Source organism: Vespa velutina, chromosome 2 (genome assembly GCF_912470025.1).
Source record: "Vespa velutina chromosome 2, iVesVel2.1, whole genome shotgun sequence".
In the NCBI taxonomy this organism is placed as follows: domain Eukaryota; kingdom Metazoa; phylum Arthropoda; class Insecta; order Hymenoptera; family Vespidae; genus Vespa; species Vespa velutina.
This window is the reverse complement of record NC_062189.1, coordinates 3,060,580-3,087,399: the sequence shown is the minus strand read 5'-3', so window position 1 is coordinate 3,087,399 and position 26,820 is coordinate 3,060,580. Positions and strand designations below refer to the sequence as shown.

Below are 26,820 nucleotides of genomic sequence, written 5' to 3'. Positions count from 1 at the left end.
CGATCACTCCTCTCTAATCGAAGAAATTGAATTTGAAGATAAGATTAACTAAATGCACGTAAGACGAATTAAATTTACAACAATACGAGATTATATAAATGAATAAAAAAATCAAAAAGGGAAAAACAAAAAAAAAAACAAAAAAATAAAAAAAAAAGAAAAGAAAAAAGAAAAAAGACTAAAAATATAGTTTCGCTCTCTCTTTCTCTCTTTCTGAAATTACAATTGAAATTGCAATAGAAAATAAAAAGGATGTTCCCTTTTGCAAATCTCTGTTATCGGAGATCGTACATCCTGTATCTAATTTCTAATCGGATTAAACATGTGATAGTCGGAGTCTTTTTGACGATATTAAACGTTTCTACGAACATTTATTATAACGCGTCATTGCAGAAAGAAATAATCTTATTCGTTGGCTAATCAAAGACTGTTTTTTTACCAGATTATTCAATGAAAGAGCAAACGTCCAGTCACATGTTGATAAAGTATAATCAATTCGATAAAAGTAATATCGGAAAGAAAAAAGAAAAAAAAAAAAAAGAAAAAAAAAAAGAAAAGAAAGATATATATATATATGTATATATATACACCTAATCGAATCCACACCTTTTTTGCCATAAAAATTAGTATAAATTAACTTTCAAGGAGAATTCGAAAACCATCGTTGAAAGGTGCAGCGAAAGAAAGGAACGCGACTCGTTGCACTTTCTACGACGTATTCAGAATACATATACATATATACATATATATATATATATATATGTATATGTATATACAATATGTATGTGTAATACATATGTACATTTAGGTAAATATGTACATATATGTAGATGTTGAAAGTTATGTTGTTAGTATAATGAGATCTTAACGATCATGATGTTCGATCTATAGCTTCATTATCACTCAAATTACGTGGAATATAAGAATGACATCGTTTTTGCAATTCGTGCACTTCTTCACGTATGATCTTCTCCCGTTACGTAATTATTATATATATATATATATATATATACATTTCAAAATACAATCTCCCTCTCTCTCTTTCTCTCTTTTATACACACTCATGCGTATATGATGCGTATATCAGAAATTCTACGAAGAAGAAATTTCTTCTGTTCTCGAGAAAATGATTCAAACAAATGGTACGATTCCACGGCAAAACATTGAACTTCGTATTTTATTGTCTTCATGCGTGAATTATACGTGTGAACTTTATTTTTATGATAAAAAAAAAAAAAAAAAAAAAAAAAAAAAAAAAAAAAAAAAAAAGAAAGAAAAAAAAGAGGAAAGCAAACACAAAGTTTATTTGCGACAATGTGTTCGCGCGTTAATATGCTATACGTGACCGCGACATTCGTGCATTTTTCAGATGCATCACAATGTCACGAACGTGAAACTATGGAGAAGGGAGAGTATATATATCAGGGTCTTCCCACATCGATTTGTTTAAAGATTCAATCTTTTATTAACGATATTTGATCGTATCCCTCTTCGGATCTATATTATAATATTATTTATTTTATTAAATTATGATCGAAGGTCATTGATTCATTATAAAACGATAATGCACTTATGTGTTTTCTTTATTTTTTTTTTCTTTTTTTATATAACGAAAGGATATCCGAAGTATATCCTTGGCATACTAAATCTGAGAAGAACGAAGGATTTCTGATAATCTAAAAATCAAAATTGCAAGTAACGTAAACGTATAAACGACGATTACGTGATTAAAATTTCTTTTAAACATTTTAAAATCTTTCTTCATAAAACGTCTTCGAACGATTTCAATGAATAAAATTACATTTCATCTTGTTATATCTATTAAGAATTATTCTTGTAAGATCTTTAAAACTGTCTGTAATCATCGTCTTATAAATCAAATCTTTCCTTGCACGTGTTAAGCACATGTATAAAAAAAAAAAAAAAGAAAAAACCCCGAAAGCCTATAATACAACGATATCGTTTGCCTTTGAAAGATATCTTTAGACGTAGAAAAACTATTAGTAGTATTAATTACATATGTTAATAAGTAACCTTCTTATTGTTTTCTTAATCTTCGAGAATTTTCTTTCAAGGCTTTTCTACGTAAAACAGAAAATTTCCATCATTATTATCCCATTATCATTATTATTATTATTATTATTATTATTATTATTATTATTATTATTATTATTATTATTATTATTATTATTATAATGATATTTTTCTTATAAATCATTATTTGTCGTTTGTATAAAATTCGAATTATTGAGAAAATTGATTTTAATTAACCGATTACTATATCATTATTATTATTAATATTGTTACAATATTACATGTATAAAAATAAATCGTAATTTATATAAAATTCCAATGGCCAAGATAAAGATAGAGATAGAAATTGAAAAAAAAAAAAAAGAAAAAAAAAGAAAAGAAAAAGAAATTGATTTTAACTATTCGATTACTATCCAATTGTAATTATTGTTATTGTGATATTACATGTATTAACATAGTTCATCGTTTATATAAAATCCAAATGTTCGAGACAGAGATAGAGATGTTAAAGAAATAGAAAACATTTAAATTTCAATTATTCAATTATTATAGATACATATTAATATAAAAAATTATAATATTTATATTATAATTTTTTTATTATCTTTACGAATAGAAAAAATTTATTGATAAAATCATCGATCATATCCTATTCATGATGATAAATTTTCATCATGGATAAGTGAGCATCGAACTACTTGCCTCGTTTGCACGCTTCACCGATCGTGAGAATACAATGACCCAGAATGATTCATATTTTGTTCTATTTACATAACTCTTTTTCTAAAGTAAATCTTGGGCCTTATACATGTTAAAAAAAAAAAAAAAAAAAAAACAATGTCGCTCTCGATCACGATCATTTTTTAATTTTCTTTTCTCTCTACTGAAATATATTAACTTTCTTTTTATCTTATATGTATAATATGGCGAAAGGCTATATCTCTGTGTAACTACGTCATTTCTAACAAATCATCGTTCTCTAAATAAAAAATATTCGTTTCACTTTCAGAATTCTCCGATGGATCTCCAGACTTCAGTTACGATGGAAATCATGGTACGTACCTACATACACACACACACACACACATATATATTCTCTTCATTTTTATTTTCTTTACTTTCTTTTCTTTTGAAGATATTATTGAATACTTGGGATAACCAGAAGACGTTGAATATATGGAATTCGTTTTGTTCATTTCTTCTTTCTTTCTTTTTTGTTTTTTATTTTTTAATTTTTTTTTAATTCTTTTTTCTTTAGGTACGTCGCATTGGGGCATCGATTATCATTCCTGCGTTGGGAAACATCAATCACCCATTAACATTGAGGAACACAATGTAAAGAATGTCTCCCTAATACCATTACGTTTTGAAAAATTAAATATACCACGTACCTCCTTCATAACGAACAACGGACATACCGGTGAGATTTTATTTGTTTATTTTTTTCTTTTCTTTTCTTTCTTTTTTTTTTTCCTTAAATCTATTTGAAGTTATAAGTCATATGTAGATATTTCATTTATACAAAAAGAAAAAAAAAAAAAAAAAAAAAAAAAAAAATATTAAGTAAATATAATATGAAATTAACACAAACTAAGGAAGTGAAGTTTAAGAATGATAAAAGAAATAAAGAAGACAAAGTTTAAGTAAAAGATATCGAAGAAATAGAATATTAATATTATAACAGTAATAATAATAATAATAATAATAATAATAATAATAATAATAATAATAATAATAATAATAATAATAGTAATAATAGTAATAATAATAGTAATAATAATAATAATAATAATAATAATAACAACAATAATAATAATATAAAAAAAATTTTGTGATAAGATTAACGTTCTCTATTAGATAGATAATTAAAACACATAGATGTAACAAGTGACTTATTATATTTATCGAAGAAATAATGGAAAAGAAGTTTATCATGGATATGATATATTTTACGAAAACATTAATCTAGATAATAATTTAATATTGTATTCTCTGTTATTGTTAGTTTTGATTTTGTTGAAGAGATCTCATTTTTTCTATGAGAAATGATAATTCTTCGAAAATGATCGTGTTACGTTTCACGTTGATTCAAATCGTACATTTGAAATTGTGAAAATTTTTATTATTTTTTTTTTTTTTTTTTCTTAATCTCAATAAAACATGAAAGAAGATCCACTTGCGTAATAAAATAATTTGATTTTACTGAATCAGTGATGATTAAGACGAATGAGTTAGAACCGGCTATCGTTTCTGGTGGACCTCTTGGTGACAACAATTACATTTTCGAACAACTTCATTTTCATTGGGGTGAGAATGATACTAAAGGGTCTGAAGATCAAATCAATAATCATTCGTTCGCTATGGAACTCCATGCTGTATTTTATAAACAGGATTATAAGTCGATGACCGAGGCGATGAAACATCCGGATGGACTTGCCGTCTTTGCATATTTCTATGAGGTAAAAATGCTTTGCATTTTAATGAAGTTATATCCCATCATAATACCATACACGTTTTAATATTTTACGCAGGTAGCCGATAAAGAGAATCCAACATACAAACCTATAGTTGAAGCATTACCAACGATAGAAGAAGTTAATAGTAAGCATGAACTTAAGGAGCCATTATTATTGGAACATTTATTAATAACGAATATTTCAACAATGCAAAATTATTTTACGTACAATGGCTCTTTAACTACTCCACCTTGTTTAGAAGTTGTTACGTGGGTAGATTTTAAAGATCCTCAGTTATTATCTCACAATCAGGTATATTGAATTATTTTTATAGTTATTGATTTTCTCTTTTCTTTTTTGTTTGTTTGTTTTTTCTCTGTCTGTTCTTCATCTTAAAGTATTATATATACTCTTATAAAGATGAGATTTAAATTTTAGTTGGCTGCTTTTCGTAACCTCTGTACATCCGATGGTAACAAATTAACACATAATTTCCGACCGGTACAACCTTTATCAGATCGACTGGTTTATCATAATATATTTAATGCAAACAACGACGTACCAATAAACAATGAAAATGGAAAAAATAAGCACAACGGTGGACATTATATACGTAGCGATATAACTATGTTGATACTCTTTGTCGTTTCAACACTTTTCGCAACAATCTAAATATAAAAAAATGTGTATATCTAGTCATAGCGTATAATAATTGCACTTCCTCAGAGTTTACGGAGAAGATTATTTTATAGAATTAAAATTATATAAATTATTTTATTCGGATGATAATAGATCGTTATCGTTAAAATGTCACGTATGATTCCTGATACTTGTTTTAATAACTCTGACGATATATATATATATATATACATATATCTTTATTTTTTTAAATGATTTTAAATGATATCTATTCAATCAATTGTGCACATGATATGTATGCTTTCATATTTTCATCATTTTTATTCATATTTTGTGACAATTAAGTTTACAAAATAAAAAAAATAAATAAATAAATAAATAAATAGAATCCATACTGTTACATATCCTCATGATTTAAATATTACGATAATGCTGTAAATGTGTAAGTATTTATGTAATAAATTCTTATATAGTAAATTCATCTTAGAACGTCTTATTATTTTGTATTTCTATATATATATATATTTAATCTATTCTATAATATAATATTAATAATAAAGCTAAGGATAATTAAAAAATTATACGGTCTATTATTCACTTTTGTATAAAAAAAAAAAAAAAGAAAGAAAGAAAAATTTTATTAGTATAACGAACACATTAATGGTTTATCATGTATTCATTCATGGAATAATTACTTAAAAAAAAAAAAAAAAGAGAATAATAACAGTAATATATATTACTGCAAAGTTCTATTTTGTTCCTCTTTTTCTATCGTATTTACCATCATCATATTTACCATCGTCGCTAAATTATGTTGGTCTTGTTTAAGACGTTCTCTGATTAATTCAGCAATTGCCTTTTGAGTTCTCCTTTCTAATTTTTCCAATTTCTTAGAAACATCTCTTTTTAAGTCCCAATCTGGCTTACGTGGAGCCAAATTACTTATATCCTGTCAAAACAATGTAACGTAAAGGTTATGTAACGTTAAATGCAAATGAAGGTAATCATTTCAAAGTATATATTATGTTATTTTATATAATACCATAACGTTATTATATACGATTTATTTTTTTTTTTTGTTAAAAAACAATCAACGATAAAGGAATAATAAGAAAATGTATTGTAACGAAGTACTTACAAGTTCTTCGATAACAACTTTAGTTTTTGCAGCGCTTAATTGATCTTGAACTTCTGTTTCAACATCGCCCGGTTTTGCATCTTCCAAAACCTTCTCCTTGAGACTTTCGTCTTGTGGCTTATAACTACGAAATTTTGGCCTACGAGAGGAAAAAAGCAAGATCGTACGATCATAAGTTATAATTGAGGTTAAGTTCACGAACGAAAGTTCCATAACGAAGTTCGCGAAATTAAAATAAAAAACAATTTATTATCTTACATTGGTAATTTACTGGGAGAATCTGCCTTTGCATCTTTGCCTTCTTCATTCTTTTTTTTAAGTGCTTGCAAACGTTCTTTGCGTTTTAAAGCTTCTTCCACTAATGAACCTACTTTGTCCTCGCTCATGTTTATTCTTTCGATCTTATCTGTTAGTTACAATATTTATTCTTGATTTGGTCGAAAGATGGCGCCTACTGTCGATTTGAATTCCAAAAAATCGCGGGAAAACCATTCAAATAGATCGTTCATTCATTCGATCGCAATTCAATTTTTATAATAATTATTACTGACTTTTTATATATATATATATATATATATATATATATATATATATATATCAAATCGAGACGCAGCACGATGTTAAATACGATTTATAGATACATAAATAATTTTGTGAAACGAATTAGTTTATTAACATTCTTACAATAACTCATACAAATTGGCGTCAGATAAATTATAAGCGATGATAATCGTCGATTATATCTATTTTATTATTATTATTATTATTATTATTATTATTATTATTATTATTATTATTATTATTAATATTATTATTATTATTATAACGTTTATTATAATTTTTATTATTTTTACTACATTAATATCATTACTATTATTATCTATAAGATATTAGTTAATGCGATTGTACGTGAGTTTTAAGAAGAATCAAACAATTTTTATACGTTGGCCATGAACAAAATAATCGATACTTAAACGTGAAATATTTCTTTCTTCATTAGAATGTTAATAAAAATAAAAACAAAACAAAACAAAAATCTCAAATTCGATTAGAAAAAAAAAATTATGCCTCGAAAAGATATAATCTGAGGATGATTCTTCAATGAGAATTCGCCGATTAGCTCCCGGAGAGAAATCACGAATCTATGCCATACGTTTGTGAAATTGAGGACATGCACATACATATACACACACAAATACACACACACACACACACACATACACACCACACGTACACGTTCTTGGTTGAAAATGCGCGTGCGCGCAAAAGTATCTCTTCTTTCGTACTCGTACTCTCTTCTTTGCCGGTATTGTGCGACGTATATCGTCGTCGGGGAAAGTTTATTTACAGTTTAAGAAGCGATTTTCAATATCGAACGCGACACGATCCACGACTTCGTGGGACCTTTTAATCTTTAAAAGAGAAAAATAAGAAGAAGAAGAAGAAGAAGAAGAAGAGCACGTGTTCTCTCTTTATATATATATATATCGATGTCTATTACTTCGAACTAAAATATATGAGATTTGTCTAGTTTAGTCGAGCCTAGAGAGAGAGAGAGAGAGAGAGAGAGAGAGAGAGAGAGAGAGAGAGAGAGAGAGAGAGAGAGAGAGAGAGAGAGAGAGAGAGAGAGAGAGAGTACACTTTGTTTATCGATTTAAACGATACTTTGATATGTATACGATAAAATAAATGTTTCATTCGAATAATTTTCTTACTTTTATCTTTTCGTTCATTTTATGTTTCTTTGTTCGTTCGTTTTCTTTTCCTTTTTTTTTTTCTTTTTATTTCATTGAAAAGAAAAAAAAAAAAAAAAAAGAAAAAAAGAAATAGATAAGTAAAACAAAATAGAACAAGAATTAAACGTGTATGGTAAAGAACAACTTATGTATGTACAAAATTTGTATATGCAATATAGAATGAAATATAAATGTCTAACACATGTTATCGATAATTCGTTATTACTTTTCTTTCGATGTTTACAGTCATAATTAATTAATATAATTATGTTCGTTATAGAAATAAGTTTCTTGAGTGAAAAGTAACGAACAACCTGAGCTGACGGAAGATCGTTTCTTGTGTTAGTTACATTGTAGTAAATCATTATTGTTATTGAAATATATATATATATATATATATATATATACGGAGGAATGTCTAGTTTAGAAGAGAAAAAGTAATAAATGAAATTAATATATATTATGATAGATTCAACGTTTTCATACTTAATATCGTCTTGTAGTAATTTACATGACTCGTCTGGATCTTCCTTCATTATTATTTCATGTTTTCACGCATTTGCGGGTACTTTGGCGACGAATCCGGCATTAGCACGGTTACTTGTGGTAAAATGAAGATTCTTATTGGGTATAGCACCCACATTTAATGCTAGAACTTTAGAAACGATGTTTAAATCTTCTTGACCACCAGAGCCTTCAGCATTCCCTATTTCACCAGCGATACCTGATTGATAAAGAAGATGTTGGATTTGTTTCGCTGGTGTTTGCTGAGGTCTCATTTGTCTGTACTGAACGTAAGGATTATAAACGAAATTAATTGGACCTCTTTGTGGGATACCAAAAGTAAAAGTGTTTCTAGTTGCTGAAGGTTTCTCGTTAAACCCAAAATTACCGACAGAGTTGAAAGCTTCTTGCCTGTTAAATCTCGTCGATGCTGCCACGGGTGGTTGGAAATCTGTTATAGGTCCAAAACTCTGATGTAATCTTTGTTGTTGTTGTTGTTGTTGTTGCTGCTGCTGTTGTTGTTGTTGCTGTTGTTGTTGACGATGTTGTTGAAACCTCAATTGATCTTGGAAATTGACTTGAAAGGGAGGTGGAACGACAACAGTGGGCACTTCTAACGAGACACTAGGCTGTAGACGAACGTTGGATTCTATTGGCGTTGGAATGTTTAAGAGATTAGTAGCCTGTTCGAAGAAACGATGCTTTTGTTGGAGCAATGGTACAGATTGTTGTTGAAACCGATAGATCCTTGGATCCTCGAACTGTTTCAATCGTTGTTCCTCTAATTGTTTCAATCTCTGTTCTTCCAGTTGCTTTAATCTCGTTTGCTCTTCGATCTGCTTGATTCTCGCTTGTTCATGAAGATACAATTGTTGTTGTTGTTTTTGCCTAAGCTGTTGCTCGTAAAGTTGACGTTGTCTGATAAGAAATTGAGTTTGTTGAATCTGCTGTTGCTGTAATTCTTCCAACTGTTTTTCCAATAGTTTTTGCTTAAATTCTAATTGTTCTTGCAGAGTCAATGCCTGTCCATCTCCGGTTGGTCTGAAGATAGGCACTACGCTTTTAGGTGCACCACTTTCGTCCTGTTGAACGGTAAATGCCGCTACTAACGGTGCTTGGAAGATTTTCACCTCTTCGGACTTCTCTATTATTTTATTATCATTCGTTAAAGTATCGTTTATCTTAGGAGACTCCGTGAGACTAGACACCGTTGGTTTTGGTAAAGGTAATGCATTTGCTATTGCGATACCATTACTGGCAACACCGGTAAGACCTTCTGTTAATGGAGTCACAGATTGTAAAGCAATATTATCTATTTTGTTAACGTAAGAGACATGAGAGTCAACGTTTGATTTCTTCGCATTTAATTCCTCTATCTTAGGTCCTACGTTAATTTCTCGATTTTTATCAGACGTAATAATATTCTGAGCGTGAAAACTTCTAGCATCGTTTCTCGTAGCTTTTTCAATGGTCATCGAGGGTGAACTAGACATGATTACGTATTTATCGGTCTGAACGAAACTTGAATTTTGAAGTTTGTCCTCGCTTGGTATTTCCTCGTCACCAGGAAATCCATCGAACGAAAAGCTAGATTTTTGAGAGATTCCGATTTTTTTATTCAATTCTTTTTTCGAAGAAACATCCTGAAATTGATTAGCCGTGTATGCTTGAGCAATAGCCTCGTTCTTCCTTTCTTCTACTGATTCTGTTTCCAAATCCGTTAAAGCCTTCAAAAGAGCACGGCGTAGATTTTTATCCAATTTCATTGCAGCCGCTGGTACGTCCAAGTTGCTAGATAAATCTGGGACATCCTCGGCTGCCGATCGATCGATCGACACCACTGCTATCGCAACGATCACTAATGCTATCTGCAACATCATTAATTAATATAATTAAATTTCATCGTAAATGAAATCAATTAGAATTGAGTTGATAATTTTATTATTATTGTTTATTATTGCTATCTTTTTTTTTCTTTCTTTTTCTTTTTTTTTTTTTTTTTTTTTTTTTTTTTTTGACATATATATATATATTCCTTGATTACGTTACTACGATTAGTAACTTAGCCTAAGATAATTTTCTCTTCCTAAAACCACAGCAAACACCTGTAACTTTCCTTTTAGACGCGTTAAGAACGCGTTCTACACGATTATGCAAGTTAGTCGTATACGTGTTTGTCGTATTCGGAAAAGAGAAAAAAATGTTACGCATGCCTCCGTACCGTAATGCACGATTAAATGCTGTAAGGTAATGGTATCTTCAATCGTACAAAACAAAACAAAACAAAAAAAAAAAAAACAAAAACAAAAAAAAAAAGGAGAAAAAACATAGATGAGAAAGAAAAGGAATCAACGTCGAAGATTTCTACGGCGCAATCTTGTAACGCTCGCAATAAAGAGAAACGCCTAAGAAAAAGATTATGCGAATTTTCGTAGTTAATTGTAGTTAAAATATAATGAAATATACGTAACCACAAAGATTTATCGTAGGTAAGCGCTCGAATATTTTTTTTTCTTTTCTTTTTTTTCTTCTTTTCTTGCAGAAAAAAGAAAAGAAAGAAAAAAAGATTTAACACAAAAATAATTCGAGATTGAAATGTAAAAGAAAAACATTAAAACAAAATATATAATAATACTTATTGATATGATACCTTTGACGCGACAATATTTTTCCGATCATTCGTTTCTCCTGATTTCTTGGAGGTTTTTTTTTTTTTTTTTTTTTTTTTTTTTTTAGAGAAAGAAGAAAAGAAAAGGAAAAAGATTTAATGTAATAAATGATTCAAAAAAGACATGCAAAAATAAATATCATAAATAAAAATAATAGTCGTCATTGTATTAATACTTTTGCAATCTTTCGTTTCTCACCATTTGTGTTTCTTTTCGTTTCGAGTAAATTTATATATACTTTACACGATAAATATCTAAGGTTTTTCTTTTGAAATGAAATATTTTATCGTGTAGGTCTCATCGTCGCGTAGGTGAATTTCGCACGTTTCTATTAAAATAAACGGTTGAAACTCGACGAGAACTTTCATCCTGAGAAGTGAAATTATATCGTGAAATCAGTTAACGGAGACCCGGATGACTGAAGTAAGAAATTAATATATAATTCAATTTCTTCGTAGATAATACTTCGTGGTTTTTGGTTGGATATTTGCCGGCGTGAAAAAAATACTTCGAGATGGAAGAAGAAGAAGAAGAAGAAAAAAAAAGAAAAATAATCCCCCCTCCCTCCTTCCTCCCCCAACCCTCTCGATATTAACATAAATCATTATATTTCAAGACTTCATTGATCATTTGCAACAAATTATACGACGTTATTACAATCGGTTGCAATAGACATATTTATTCTCTTTATTTAACATAATTATTCCATCTAACCGCTCTATAATTATCTTTCCAATTTATATGCGATTATAATCTAGATAATTATTGACATAAACGAGTCCACGAGAATATTCTCGGTGCTATCTCATTATTTATCTCTTTATTAACGTCGTATTATCGGCTAATTTCGAATTATTATTATTCACGATGGAAAATGTATTGACGTGAACGTTTAAATATATACGAATTTAAAAAAAAAAAAAAAAATTAATTTACTCTTTCGTTCGTAACAGTCAGCTTTTCGCACGCGATCAATTACCATAATTCGCTATCTCGTTAATTATGTATCTACGAGCATGAATAATATGTATGTAGGTACATTATTATTTTCAATATTTTCGTCCGTAGAAAATGATAGCTCCTTAAAAATGAAGTAACTACGTACAGTTAGTATAAAAAGTATTCGTATTATATGTACTAGTAATAATTATTATTTTTTTTTTTTTTTTTAATTGACTAACAGAGCTAAACATTATATATTTGTTTAAATTTTTTAATAATCCCATACATTTATATTTTCCTTATGAAAATTATATAAATAATTTGTTTTATGTGAAATAAAAAAAAAAAAAATGTATAAAAAGAAAAAAGAAAAAAGAAAAAGAAAGAAAAAAAAAAAAAGAAAAATTATTTATACTCGTTAATATTTTATTTTATATTAAATAAAAAAAAAAAATATATATATATATGTATACACACAATATATTTTCTTTATACGTTTCTTATACGTTTAATAGCTAACGTAAGATTGTATATAATATATATATAATAAGTATTGTATATAATGTATATATAATAAGTATTGTATATAAATGTTATAATGATCGGTCTGTCACTTTTAAAGAAAGAAAATTTAATGAGAAAATAAAAATTTTTAACATAACAAACAGCTAAATGTTTGAATATTTTTTGTATTCACTGTACATGTCACAAAAGGAAAAAGAAGTTGACAGGATCGTTATTGTTATTCCAACTAATGGCACCAGCCATATTATTCTCAACCTCGGTAAGAGAAAATATCCGATGACATTTGCAAAGAAAGCCATAACTGCGAATATGCGCCGCACCCGTGTCTCCTCGCAAACAAAAGCAAATATACATGCGTGCTGATGAAGTTTATATAGTTCCTATGTACATATATTCATATATTCATATATAAAAGATAAGAATTAACAAATTTCTTTTTCATTTCTTAATGGACATAAAGATATTTATGTTACCGTAAATGGGATAAATTATTTTGAGATTTATTAGTATCGAAATAAAGAAAAAATTTATTTTCTTGTGAAAGAAATTAAAAAACGCGTTGAGAAAGTATTGAAGCTATTGACTTTTTGTTTTGATTATCTTCTTCTATAATCATTTTTTTCTTTCTTTCTTTTTCTTCTTTTTTTTTTTTTTTTCGTTTGTTTAATTTATCATTTGCAATTATTATCAGAATATTTTGTACTACTTTTCTAAATTATAATTTTTGTTACAAAATTATTATGAATCATTTATTTATATATATATATATTTTTTTTTTTTTTTTTTTTTTTTTTTTTAAAATAATTATACACCGAGTATCTGATAAGATAATCCTTTTGCTTTTCAAATACGTTCTTCGTTGTTATTATTATTAACGAAATTTATTAACGAAATATTGTGTAATCTTTTTTTTTAGATCTGCAATTCTCATATAAAATAATTCTCGCGATTAGATATTTATCATTTTATATGAAATTATTGTAGATCGTTTTAATAAGATCTTTCTTTTATTTCTTTTTCTCTTTCATTTTTTCTTCCTTGTATCAAATTATACTCTTTTTCATTATTATATATATATATATATACATATATTATAAAGAAATGTTATCTTTACACATATATATACACTTATTACAATAATACGTATTCTACGTAAAGACATATATGATAAATTATGATTAATAGAAATATTATGATATTCTGACAATGTATATACGTGTCTTTGTCGAATGAACTTGAAAAAAAGAAAAGAAACCTATGACCTTGACATATAATACATTTTTTTTTTTTTTTTTTATATCGAAAATCAAACACTTCTGTATCGTATGTACAAATACATATTTGAAAACTTTCTAAACGAGCGAATAATTTTACATGTATCTTGACTGGTCCAGCGTCCATTAATTTCGATGAGCATATACGAGAGTAGTAGAGAGAAAGAGAGAGAGAGAGAGAGAGAGAGAGAGAGAGAGAGAGAGAGAGAGATGTTCGCGCAGGTGTGACGCTTTTCTCTCTCTCTCCCTTTTTTTTCTCACTCTTTATTTCTTTTTGACGGCATGTCCACCACTGTCTGCACTTTCGGCAATGAGTTTCACTTTCGAGAATCTTAGTGAAGAAAACCAGCCTGACACGTGTTCCAGGTTACAAATTATCATCATGCAAATTGTCTCTTTCCTGCATTTCGATTGATACGATTCAAAATGTCCACTATGCAAAACGCTATTAATTAATTAACTAGTATTCTATCTCACATATCTCTTTTTCTTACTCCGCACTAAAAGAACTTATTTCGTATATATGTATATATATATAAATTTTTGGTTACGTCGTCATGATTTCTCTTCGTTATTAAGAATATATATTCGTTCGGAATATGTTCTGAAAAATAGGGGGGGGGGGAAAAAAAAGAAGAAATTCACGATATGATCTCTCTCTCTCTCTCTCTCTCTCTCTCTCTCTCTCTCTCTCTCTCTCTCTCTTTCTTTCGTCTCGTAAGTACACCTACCATCATTCTCCTAAATGATTATAAAATTTCGAGAATTTCACTGTACGTTCGGTAATAAAAATTTAACGATCTCATATTTATCTTCTTTAATTTTTATCGAAATGGAAACTTAAAAGAAATCCTTTTACGTAAGATGATTATTTAAATCGGACGATTTCGTTTAGATGGAGAACATCAATTTGGAATACCCTCACGCGATATCTATTTCGTGAACGATCGAGAAGAATAGGGCATGAACGTTCGACAAAGACATAATGCACTTCCGTAAGTCAATGAACTCAATTTTTCCGGATTCGCTCGAACGGATCGTAAAGAGTTCTTCTTCTTTTAGAAGAATAAAAGGATTACGTCACGCGGCTACGTACGTATCCCTTGTTGCAAGAACACAAACATTGAAACCGTGAAGTTCGTTAACGAACCTTTCAATGCAATTAAACTGTTATAGTCGGGTCAATGACCTCGAGGATGATGAATCCTGTATTCTCACACTAGGGGCCCCTCTACTGTTTCTTCGATCATCGAATACTAACGGTACATTTTTTTTCTTTTTCCTTTTTTTTTCTTTTTCTTTTTCTTTTTCTTTTTCTTTTTTTCCTTTAATTATTCTATCCTCTTGTTTATTTCATTAGATTATAATCAAATATCGATTTATTTGCTTTCTAACGACACCTGCTTTCTAATATCTAACTCATTTTTTCTTTTTTCTCTTTCTTTCTTTCTTTTTTACACGATTTCTTTTTTTCTTTTCTTATTTATCTTGATCATCCAAAATATTTCTAATTATTATTCATTTATGGAGACACGATCATTGGGCAATATCCGTATTCTTTTTTTTTTCTTTCTTTTTTTTTTTTTTTCTTTTTTTTTTTTACCATAGACAGTTTCTTATTAGATTATTCATTTTTATGATATTAGTTTTCACGTTAATAAGCAATTAATATGTACAACATACGTTGTATATATATATATATATATATATTATACGTAACGACACAATAAAATATACAGTCGTAAAATCGTTACTAATTTTTGATTTTGCAATTTCTTCGTATATTTTCAAAAATTCTCTAACGTCTAAACTCGAAGGAAAGGAAAAGGAAAAAGAAAAGAAAAAAAAAAAAAAAGAAAAGAAAAAAAAAGAACTTTCTAAATTATTCTACATCATACGGAGGAGACGTAAAAGTACTGGCATTTGAAAAGAGTTACGTTTAGGATTTAAAAAAAAAAAAAAAAACATGTTCCTGTTGATGTCTCATAATTAATAAAAGAAGAGAGGAACAAAAAATTGTATATATCACTTCATATAGAGGTTTCGATCAATGGATGGAATGTCAAGAAATATTATCTCGAAGTTATGAAAACAACGTATGAAAAGAGAAAAAAAACAGAAAGAGAGAGAGAGAGAAAGAGAGAGAGAGAGAAAGAGAGAGAGAGAGGAGAAGATAAATAATAATAATAGTAATAATAGTAATAATAATAATAATAATAATAATAATAAGGATATTAATAATAATATGAAAGAAAAATAAGATGAAGAAGAAGAAGAAGAAGAAGAAGAAGAGGAATCTTCAAGAAGGAGAAAAGAAGTACTACTTTCACTCGTCAGAATGTTAAGTATCTCTACTCTCATGAACTTGCTTCTCCTTCCTAAACTTGAATTTAAAACTCATTAATATCATAGAACTTGAATCACATAGATAGGATTTATTCCTGTAATATCTCAATCTCTCGATTTGACGTAATATCTTAGAAAGAAAACAAACAAATATCAAATATTTAATATTCATTATTATTAATTGACTCTGAATTAATCTTCTCTGACTCATTTAATTTCTCTCTCTCTCTCTCTCTCTCTCTCTCTCTCTCTCTCTCTCTCTCTTTCTTTTTATATCGTTAAAAACAAATATGTTCGAGTTAAGTTCACGTATCTACATAAAATTCTCTTCATTAAAATTTCAAGGGAGTACTTCGAAGAAATGCGGAAACGAAATGATACGTGATAATGAATATCAATGAGCATTATCGATTTGACGTAATATCTTAGAAAGAAAGTAAACAAAAGTTAAAGATTTGTATTCATTATTATTATTATTATTATTATTATTAACAGACTTTGATCAATCTTCTTTGATTCATTTCATTCGTTTCATTACCTTTTCATTGCAAAGCTGTAAGTAATACGTTCGAGTTAATCCAAGTACGTTTTGTTCATTAATATTTCGAGGGAGTTCTTTGAAGAAATGTAGAAACGAAATGATACGTGACAGCGGAGTATCAATGAGCATTATCGATTTGACGTAATATCTCAGAAAGAAAATAAACAAAAGTCAAAGATATATATTCATTATTATTATTATTATTATTATTATTATTATTAACAGACTTTGATTAATCTTCTTTGATTCATTTCATTCGTTTCATTACTTTTTCATTGCAAAGCTGTAAGTAATACGTTCGACTTAATCCAAGTACGTTCTGTTCATTAAAATTTTGAGAGAGAGAGAGAGAGAGAGAGAGAGAGAGAGAGAGAGAGAAAGAGAGAGAGAGTCCTTTGAAGGAATACAGAAACGCAATGATACGTGAAAGCTGAAATCAACGAGTAATATCTCAGATACAAAATAAAGAAAAATCAAAGATCTATAGCTGTTATCATCATTAACCGGATTCTGATTAATCTTATCTGATTTATTCTATACGTTTTATTTCTTTTCTGTTGCAAGGTTCAAGTACATACGAGTTAATCCACGTTCGACTTTGTATTCATTTAAAATTTCAATGGAGTCCTACGTAGAGAAATGCAATGACGCGTGAAATTTGAAAATCAACGATTTGATTTAATGTAATATCATAAAAAGGAAAAGAAAACAAAAAGAAGTCGAAGAATTTATATTTGTTATTATCATTAACGCAACCCTGACCAATCTTATCTGACTGATCATTTCATTCGTTTCATTTCTTTTCTACTGCATGTATTCTCGAGTTAATTCACGTACGACGTTGCGTTCATTAAAATTTCAAGAGAGTCCTACGTAGAAATACGGGAAACGCAATGATGCGTGAAATTTGAAATCAACGTGTAGTATCGTTTCAACGTAATATCTCAAAAAAAAAAAAAAAGAATAAAAAAATAAAAAAGGAGAAAGAGAGAGAGAGAGAGAGAGAGAGAAAACCAGAAATCAAAGATACGTATTTTTTATCACCATTAACAGATTTTGATTAACTTTATCTGACTCGTTCGAATCATTTTGTCTTTCCTTCTCTATTACAAGATACAAATAAGTACATTTCGAATTGATTCAGGCGCGATCACGTTGAGTTCATTAAAATTTCGAAGGAGTCCTTCGAAGAAATGCGGAAACGCAATGATGCGTGAAAGTGGGAATCAATGTGCAGCAGTGTCGCCAAGTACGCCAATTCGATTATACAACGAGTCCTTGGCGTTGAATAATGCACCATGAGTGAGAAAGAATATATATGTGAATGTAATGGTGGATGGAATACGAAGAAAGAAAGGAAGAACGAAAGAAAGAAAGAAAGAAAGAAAGAAAGAAATTGAGATGTGGAAGGAGATAGAAAAGAAGAAGGAGGAGAAGGAGAAGGAGAGGAAAGAGGACAGGACCGAATGCAATTAAACGCAACGTATGCTCCGGCTACGCATCGTATCATCCTCGGAGTACATCAGAGGAGTGAAAGTCGGCGAATAACGGGCCGACGTGTCTGAGTATCGTGACTACTTCCCATCCAAACGAGAGATTTTTACATATGTGTTTGTATGCATGCGAACCGAAGAATTTCTGTCTTTAACCAATGATCAAACATCAACGATTAGAAGATATACGATCAATTTCGATTGGATGAATTTAGATCAAGAAAAAAAAAAAAAAAAAAAAAAAAAAAAAAAAAAAAAAAAAGGAACTTCAGTTTTCCAATGAATTTTTTTAAATCTAGAAAAGAAATTATATTCTTTTTTCTCATTTAAAATAAGATTTTATCTATATGATACATTTATATATATATATATATATAATATAGATTCTATATTTGTAAATTTATTTTCTGTTTCAAATAATTATAATTTTCTATAAATACTATAAGATGTATATGTGTGTGTGTGTGTGTGTTTATAGAAATTAAATATGGACAACAGCCGTAAGTTTATCTTCTGTTTCAAAGACTGGATTACACGTCATCCTGTCGAAAAGAAAAAAAAAAGAAAGACTTCTTCTCTCTCTCTTTCTCTTTCTCTCTTGCTACATCGAAAAGATGCCACCTGCTTTGGGGTCATTGAACTTCCAGTAAAATACTACGCTGAGACTCATCCACGCCCAATTCTTTCGGACTCTCGTCGTATAAATCCGATTATAAAATTACTTTCTCTCTGAATGCGGCTAACGCATGAGGGATGAGAGATTTAAGCGAAGAGAAAAAAAAAAAAAAAAAGATACATATTACATGTAATGCATGACCCCTAACATTCGGCATGTTAATTTAAAAATTAATCGTGATCGAGCATTTCTTGAAGAACAACTTGTCCTTGTTGGAATCTAACGGTCTTCAAAGTCAACGGTACCTGCAATCGAGAATTTCAACGTGAACGAAACCCGTTTTAAAAGACTATTAGAAGATCGATTATACGGATCTTTATATGTACACATATACATACACACACACATATATATATATATATATATATATATATATATATATATATATATATATATATATATACATGTCGTTCATTCAATGGATTGATCTTTAACCTATTACTTATCCAATATAAAATGGATTTATATGTAACCTTGACATAAACTTTAATAATCTGAATGATCGAATCTTTTAATAAAAAAGGATAAGAAAAAATTCTAATATAATTAAATAACAACGGAATAAAATTCGAAAGAAAATAAATTTCATTGATATTATAATGGATATAATTTTAAAACTTTTCTTCCGATTAAATGAATCATTATAATAATCTCAGAAATAATTAGAAATAATACAAAATTTTTGAATGATTATAAATAATAATTTCAATTATAAATAATTATAAATAATGACGATTTAAAAAGTTTTTATACAATCCTTAATTTAAATAATAAAAATTCGTTATAAAACAATACAATTTAAATCTACAATATAATAACTGAAGAAAGGTATGATCAATCAGTTATGAGCGAATGAAACGAATCGAGTGAAATTCAAAAGAGACTCGAATGTTTTCTCTCCTCTTCTCTCTCTCCTCTCTCTCTCTCTCTCTCTCTCCCCATGATTCATGCAAACCCACGAATAATCCTAATTAATTCGATTTCGCATTTGATTGATATAAAAAAGAGAAAGAGGATTATGATTTTTCTACGAAAGTGAGATCAATTTCGATCGCATTTGTATGAGTTCGTTCGCGTGATTCTAATGCGATATTAATTTGCGCGGTAGACCGTTTTTAAATATGGCAATTAGAACGCCTATAGTAGAAGAACACGCACGCGTGCCACATGACAAGTGGGCCGTCGAAATAGCGAACGCAAACTGCAACTGTTCGCGTGATTTACTCGTGAAATTCATGTTCGTCTCAATGATAAACATGTACGTTACACTATCGACTTATAGAAAAAAAAATTACTAATAAATATCTTTTCAATCTTTTTTCTTATCTCATTCTCTCTATTTTACAAACGTATACAACGTTAAACCGTTACAATGAAAGCCAATAAATGTGTTAGTATGTCAAATTATCGACGAGAGAAAACTATAAGTATCCTTGTGAAAATGAAACAAATTATTATCATTATCAATCTCTCCTTTATCATGGATTACGAGAAATTGAAAGAGGAAGAAGAAGAAGAAAAAAATGAATGAATTGTCTCCGTGAAATTTTTGAGAAAAAATAATTCAATAATTTTATCCTCGGGCGAGAACATAAGCAAATTGTTATCAGTATCAACGTGCGCGTTCTTTATCACGTATTACAAGAAATGTAAAAAAATAAAAAAATTGAACCGTCCCTCTGAAATCTCTAAGAAAAAATAATTCAATAAGTTGGTTCTTGGATAAAAACGAAACAAATTGTTATCATTTATCATCGCGCGTCCTTTTATCCCGAATTACAAGAAATTTATAAAAAAAAAAAAAAAAAAAAAAAAAAAAAAAAAAAAAAAAAAAAAGAAAAAAAAACGAATTGTCTTTGTGAAATCATTGAAAAAAAAAAAAAATAATAATAATAATTATTCTCTTCCGTTATTTTGTTTGATATTTTTGTTTACTTTCGATCTTTTTTTTTTCGTTTTTTTTTTTTTTTCAAGCAACGAAAGTACATACGACAAGCACCGACGATCCAAAAGAAAAGAAGAAAGATTCCTTTTGCGACAAACGATTATATTTATACGACGCTACGTTTTCACTTTACGTAGCGGAACCGTCGATACGCGAAAAAGACAAATCGGCCAGGCCGATTAAAAAGGAAGAAAGAATTATCGATGATGTTTGATTAAAAGAGCATAAGAAAAACTCGTACGTATGTATATAGATATATATATATATATATATATCCGTAGATACGTATATGTATATGTATATATGATATGTATATGTATATATGATATGTATATGTATATATACATACGTACACACACGCACGCACACGCACATTATACATATATATATATATATATATAAAGTTTATACTCTCGGGAAACTCAGAAGAAGAAAGTTGCCATTGAGAAATGCATATCTTTCTACTTCTACTTCTCATCGTTATAAACAAAAAAAAAAAAAAAAAACAAAAAAAAAAAAACAAAAAAAGAATCGAAAAAAAAATAAAAAAAAAAAAGAGAAAACTTAGAATCACGTTTGACATCTCATTGATGAAACAAAGATATTGTTTCTTCTTTCTTTCTTTCTTTGTTTTTTTTTTTTTATTATTATTATTATCATTATTATTATCTTCTTATGTCTTCCAAGCAAATTAAAAATCTCTCGAGTATCAATCAATTAATGATTTTGAATCAGCGTCTGCGAATGGAGAAAAAAAAAGAAAAAAAAGGAGAAAAGAAAAAGGAAAAGAGAAGAAAGTGTTTATCGAGATCGAAAGGGAATAAAAAATTTCTAAGATTTTCCTTATTTAAGGAATTATCACGGATTATCCTCAAACTTGTTTGCTCTTTTTGAAATTTTAAATGTAGCCCGTCACTAATAATTACCGGTACCATTACATAAATACATACAATTTTCACTTGTCATAGTCAAAAAAAAAAATAAAAAAAGAAAAAACTCGTTCACTGTCACTTTTGATCACAAAATGTTTTCTCAGTCATCACACCCGAGTGATTTCAACGAGAGGGAAAAAAAGAAGGATAAGTTTAATTGAGAGTTGCTATGTAGATAGAAAAAAAAAAAAAAAAAAAAAAAAAAAGTAAAAGAAAGAAAAAAACGAGAGTAACGTAACGAAACAGAACGAGAGACGAAATAAAAAAAAAAAAGAAAGAGAAAAGAAAGAAAAAAAGAAAAACAGAAAAATAAAAAGAAAAAAAAAGAAGAACAAAAAGGAAAAGAAAAAAAAAAAAAAGAAGAGAAGAAAAGGAAGGAGAATATAATTGTTGAATTTGTTTTGTACTCACCAAGCGCATGATGCTGTCTGTCCCTATGCTTGTCCGGTTCTCAGCTTTTACTCCGGAGATGATCTCCACGCAGGTAGCGATAGTTTCATGGAAGAGGTGGGGTCCATGTATACCACCATACAGAAATACACACCTACCAGGAATACATACGCAAAGAATCGACGAGATAGCTTCTTCGGTTCAATCTTCGACCATTTTCGGTCATTCGCGTTCTCCTGACCTATATTAAATGAATATATGATTTACTTTTATTATTCTCTCTCTCTCTCTCTCTCTCTCTCTCTCTCTCTCTCTTTCTCTCTCTCTTTCTCTCTTCTTTCTTTTTTATATCTTCTTCCTAAAAAAATATTTTATTTCATAAGGAATAACATAATGATATAACGCATTAAGATTTAGTATTATTAATTTGAATTTTTACGTAAACTCGTGATCCATTTTAACAAGTGATTTTCTCCTTTTTTCTTTCCTTTTTCTTTTGTTTTGTTTTGTTTTGTTTTTTTTTTTTTTTTTTTTTTTTTTTTAGAACACAATACTCGCATTATTTATCAATTATTATACTGTTTAACGTGGACAAATGATATTGGATATTTTTTGTATACATTTGTATACATACATTGTTAGCTCTCACATACGATGACAACTGATCACTTATTTTGATAAATTATTTTTGATTATTTTCTATCTTTGTATTTCATAATGCGCGAAAAATATTGTACATTTTTTGTTTTGTTTTTTATATTTTTATGCATAACGATTTTTTTGTCTTATCTATACTAACAATGATTAATATCTTGATTAATCTTGGATATAATTGTATTTTTTCTTTTTACGTCATTTATCGGAAATATTTTTAAATTGATTAGTATATATATATATATATATATATATACAAAATTATCGAGAAATAACCTCTTACAAATTCTTTGAAAATAAAATTGTTGTCGCAGTAATGGAAATTCTTTAAAAATATTTTTTTGCTCGATTTGAAATAAATCGGATTAGATTATTTGAAAAAGGATTGATTCAAAAAAAAAAAAAAAAATAAATTAGATAATATTACACAGGTGTAAGCAGATATCTTTCTCGTTTCGTTGATTTTTAAATGGCGCCGATAACGAATATGACCTGCGCTCTCTAGCGATCGAATTTCTATGTTTAACAAGAAACTGCAGTGCCATCTGTGATCAATCTCTTGACAGGTATGAACAACAGAGTCCTTAAGATTGTGTAAACTGTAAAAGCGCGAAACCATATGAGTGGTGTAATTATATAAAAGAGGAAGAAAATTTTGTGTATATTCTATAATACATTCCTAAACAGTTTTATTTAATTTTATAATGAAGGGTATTTTAATATTTGACAATCTCAATGATGTATTATTCACTAAATGCGATAAGAAATTTGCATTTCACATACAAAAATTAGCTAGAGCACAAGGATTAATAACTGAGAATAAGGTATGTCTATTTGATATTACTGCTTGAAGATTTTAATTTATATTAGATTTCCAATGCTCTCATTGGTATTATGTTATTAGATCTATAATGTTAATACGTTAATACATATTCAATTGGTATTATATTACAATTATCTTAACGTTAGAATATATAGATAATAGCAATAAATAATTTATTTTACAGAATACTGATGATATTGATCCAAAACCATGTCCAAATATTATTATGCAATTATTTTCACCAATAGTTACTTCTCAATATGCCATGGCTTCACAATTTGGTAATTCTTATACATCTATGAAATGTCAAGATGGTACAAATATGGTATTTGATGAATACATGGGATATACATTTATTTACGTTGGTATAGAAGAAATAGAATTAATGAAGAGAACTTTAGGTATATGTGTTTCAATAGTTCGACATGTTTGTGGACCAGACGTTACAATGTAAGAATATGTTAATATGATTATTTGTTTTTTTAATATTCCTTAAACTCTAATTCCTATTATATTGATTTTAGATTAAAATCAAGTAGGCAAAAGGTCCATTTGGTTTCATCTTTATTAGATGCATGGGTAGAATTACGTGGTTCTGAACAAAGTATATTGACAGAAGCTGTAGAACAATTATCCGTTAATGCAGATTTAGCATCTGTCATTTTAAAAGTTCTTAATGATGCTTGCGACAAATTAAAAGGGCAATCTGAGTTTTCAAATATACACGTTCTATTACTTGTAAAACAAAAATTTTTATCCTTATACTCTAGTAAAAATGCTCACGATTTATGCGCATCAGATATTTTATTAATGATATTAATGTGTTGGGTTATTAATCATAAAAAACAAATTGACAACGAAACAGATCGAAATGATGATGACAATGATGATATTCTATTACCACATAATAATTCTTCTAAAGAAGAAGAAGCAAAACCATTCGGTGCTAAACTATCAAATCCAACTTTGGAAGATATTACAAATTTATTTAGTATGATATCAAGATTAATAGTTTCTAAAATATAGATTATTGTTATTGTTAACATTTATTACCTATTATTTGTTATATTGCATTACAGGAGGATCAAGAGAATCTTCTTTAAGCGAAGATCTTCATTCTTTAATACATGACGGTTTATACAGCCAAATAATACTCCTTGGATCTGAACATGATTATACTGCAAATGCTGTTCATGTTTTTGAAATAGACGATGGTATTTATCTTGTAACCATAATAGAAGTGACAAACTTAGCCACATCGTCTGGATTATATGACACATTCCATTATTTAAATATTATAAATGGTTTACAACTTCAAAGAGATATTGATGAATTAAGACCAGCATTCGATAGTCTTGACGCATCTATAAAGAAAGGTTTAGATGGAATTAAAAAAAATCGAGCCAATGTTAATAACGACGTTGATATGTGCCAAAGAAGATTGCAAGTAAAATGGGAATTTGTGAAAAAGAAATATACAGAACTTTTAAAATCTAGGGATCCAGAATCAATTCTTCAAATCGAATCCAATACATCTGGCTTTACAGATACTGTAAAAGAATTATTTCGTTTAACATGTTTCGATAGAAATTTTTTAAAACAAGGCGTTGATGTATTAACAACAGTGGGCCGTTTGGTGCGCCAAAAACTGAACGATTTCAGTGATTTTCTTAAAGTAAAGGCACTGAAGAACTTCACTCTTGGATCATATCCTTTTTTAAAAGTTATTTCTTTATGTTTTCTATAATTAAAAAAAAATTTTTTTTCTTTTTTTTTTTTTTTCTTTTTTTTTCCTATATTACTATTTCATAAAAATATCCAAATTTTTATAATATAGATCCTTAATGCTATACAATCTACGAGAACTTCCCTAACCATCAACAAATATCTAGAAGAATTTCCAGGCTTGGTGCATTTTATATACATAGATAGAACAACTCACAGATTAACAGCACCAACATTAGACTTTACCAATTCTGAAACTCTTGCCCTTACTACAAAAAAGGTAGACACAATTATCAATTATAAGGTATCATCAAATTCCTGATTTAATATTGAATTTTAATTTACTTATACAGATTTGGAATATGGTGAAGCAAAGTAGAATGCATCTGCAAGAAGGACATTTATCAGTTATGTGGAAAGATACAACATTTAATTATGCTTACTTTTTATGGTTCGAAGATAATTCGGTAGGTATTTAAAAAATTTTTTTTTTTTACATTTATAATTATAAAATAATAATTAACAAAAATGTATTTATCATTTAGGGATCTCCACTTAAATTGAAAGTTTATTTAAATCATTTGATGAAAAATTTTCCAGTACCTGGTATACTTTGTGGGGACTATTATAGGTATGTAACAAATTGTGTTACTCATATGTCTTGTCACACTTTTATTTATTTCTTACCATTTTTTTATACCAATCTATTTTATATAAACATATATGTGCGCACACAGACACACACACACACACACACATATATATATATATATATGTGTTTTATTAATATAAATAATAAATAACTTTAAATATGACTTTGTTTAGGAAACTGGCTGAAGCGTGTTTTCCTAAATTATCTCCAAATAAAATTAGGATCTATGAATTATACTGTGTACATTTAGGATTGGCTACCTCATCTTGCGTTTTGGAGCACTCCAGAAGACTTGCAGCTACTATATGGGAAGTTACAGGTGTACCAAACAATCCTGCTGATATTTTGTAAAAAAATGTTTATATATATATATATATTGGAACAGTTGTTTACATCTATGCAGTAAAAATGTAAAAGAAGAAAAAAGAAAAACAAAGAAAATTTTGAACTGCCTATTAGGTGTTCAAAGTTACGTATTAATTCAGTATTTATAACATACGATATTCGAAAATACATATTTATTTTATACTTTTATTAATTTAATGTAATATGTTATATAGGAAAGTATTAGTATAAAAACCTTTCAATACTCTTCCCAAGTTTTATTTAAGCATAATAAAGGGCATAAAAAGACAGCTTCAGTTTTTGATTCCATATATATCACTGAACATAACGTAACAGAGAAAATAATTATATATGTTAAAAATATTTTGCAATACGTATAGA

The 26,820-nt window shown here is 28.4% G+C and overlaps 4 protein-coding genes across 8 annotated transcripts in view; 2 read left to right on the top strand and 2 right to left on the bottom strand.

Annotated features, from left to right (window-relative positions):
• LOC124957879 (carbonic anhydrase 7-like) overlaps positions 1 to 5,521 on the top strand; it is an 8,333-nt gene extending 2,812 nt beyond the window's left edge. The window contains exons 2-6 of one of the 2 annotated variants that reach the window (XM_047515348.1): positions 3,044 to 3,088; positions 3,170 to 3,454; positions 4,246 to 4,493; positions 4,566 to 4,802; positions 4,929 to 5,521. In XM_047515348.1, coding sequence (XP_047371304.1) covers positions 3,211 to 3,454; positions 4,246 to 4,493; positions 4,566 to 4,802; positions 4,929 to 5,162 — 963 coding nt within the window. In that variant the 5' untranslated portion in view covers positions 3,044 to 3,088; positions 3,170 to 3,210 and the 3' untranslated portion in view covers positions 5,163 to 5,521. The remainder of the gene's footprint in view (positions 1 to 3,043; positions 3,089 to 3,169; positions 3,455 to 4,245; positions 4,494 to 4,565; positions 4,803 to 4,928) is intronic. The other variant, XM_047515347.1, reaches the window with a different exon arrangement.
• LOC124957880 (coiled-coil domain-containing protein 12) lies at positions 4,148 to 6,687 on the bottom strand. The gene is made up of 3 exons (XM_047515350.1): positions 6,526 to 6,687; positions 6,268 to 6,406; positions 4,148 to 6,078 (listed from the first exon to the last, which is right to left on the bottom strand). The coding sequence occupies exons 1-3, from the start codon at positions 6,651 to 6,653 to the stop codon at positions 5,866 to 5,868; spliced, it is 480 nt and encodes a 159-aa protein (XP_047371306.1). The 5' UTR covers positions 6,654 to 6,687; the 3' UTR covers positions 4,148 to 5,865.
• A 1,115-nt stretch (positions 6,688 to 7,802) lies between these two features.
• LOC124957878 (putative uncharacterized protein DDB_G0271606) lies at positions 7,803 to 22,702 on the bottom strand. 2 transcript variants are annotated; one of them, XM_047515346.1, is made up of 3 exons: positions 22,262 to 22,702; positions 8,919 to 10,375; positions 7,803 to 8,786 (listed from the first exon to the last, which is right to left on the bottom strand). In XM_047515346.1, the coding sequence occupies exons 1-3, from the start codon at positions 22,268 to 22,270 to the stop codon at positions 8,555 to 8,557; spliced, it is 1,698 nt and encodes a 565-aa protein (XP_047371302.1). In that variant the 5' UTR covers positions 22,271 to 22,702; the 3' UTR covers positions 7,803 to 8,554. The 2 variants fall into 2 exon arrangements, with proteins under 2 accessions (XP_047371302.1, XP_047371301.1); XM_047515345.1 differs by having other exon boundaries at positions 7,803 to 10,375; positions 22,262 to 22,692.
• A 738-nt stretch (positions 22,703 to 23,440) lies between these two features.
• Positions 23,441 to 26,729, top strand: LOC124946501 (Hermansky-Pudlak syndrome 1 protein homolog). 3 transcript variants are annotated; one of them, XM_047487260.1, is made up of 8 exons: positions 23,441 to 23,718; positions 23,902 to 24,167; positions 24,242 to 24,708; positions 24,797 to 25,424; positions 25,584 to 25,722; positions 25,796 to 25,909; positions 25,988 to 26,073; positions 26,268 to 26,729. In XM_047487260.1, exons 1-8 carry the CDS (start codon positions 23,599 to 23,601, stop codon positions 26,443 to 26,445), a joined length of 1,998 nt encoding a protein of 665 aa, XP_047343216.1. In that variant the 5' UTR covers positions 23,441 to 23,598; the 3' UTR covers positions 26,446 to 26,729. The 3 variants fall into 3 exon arrangements, with proteins under 3 accessions (XP_047343216.1, XP_047343214.1, XP_047343215.1); XM_047487258.1 differs by having other exon boundaries at positions 24,797 to 25,440; positions 25,555 to 25,722; XM_047487259.1 differs by having other exon boundaries at positions 23,442 to 23,718; positions 25,578 to 25,722.
• The last annotated feature ends 91 nt before the right edge of the window (positions 26,730 to 26,820 follow it).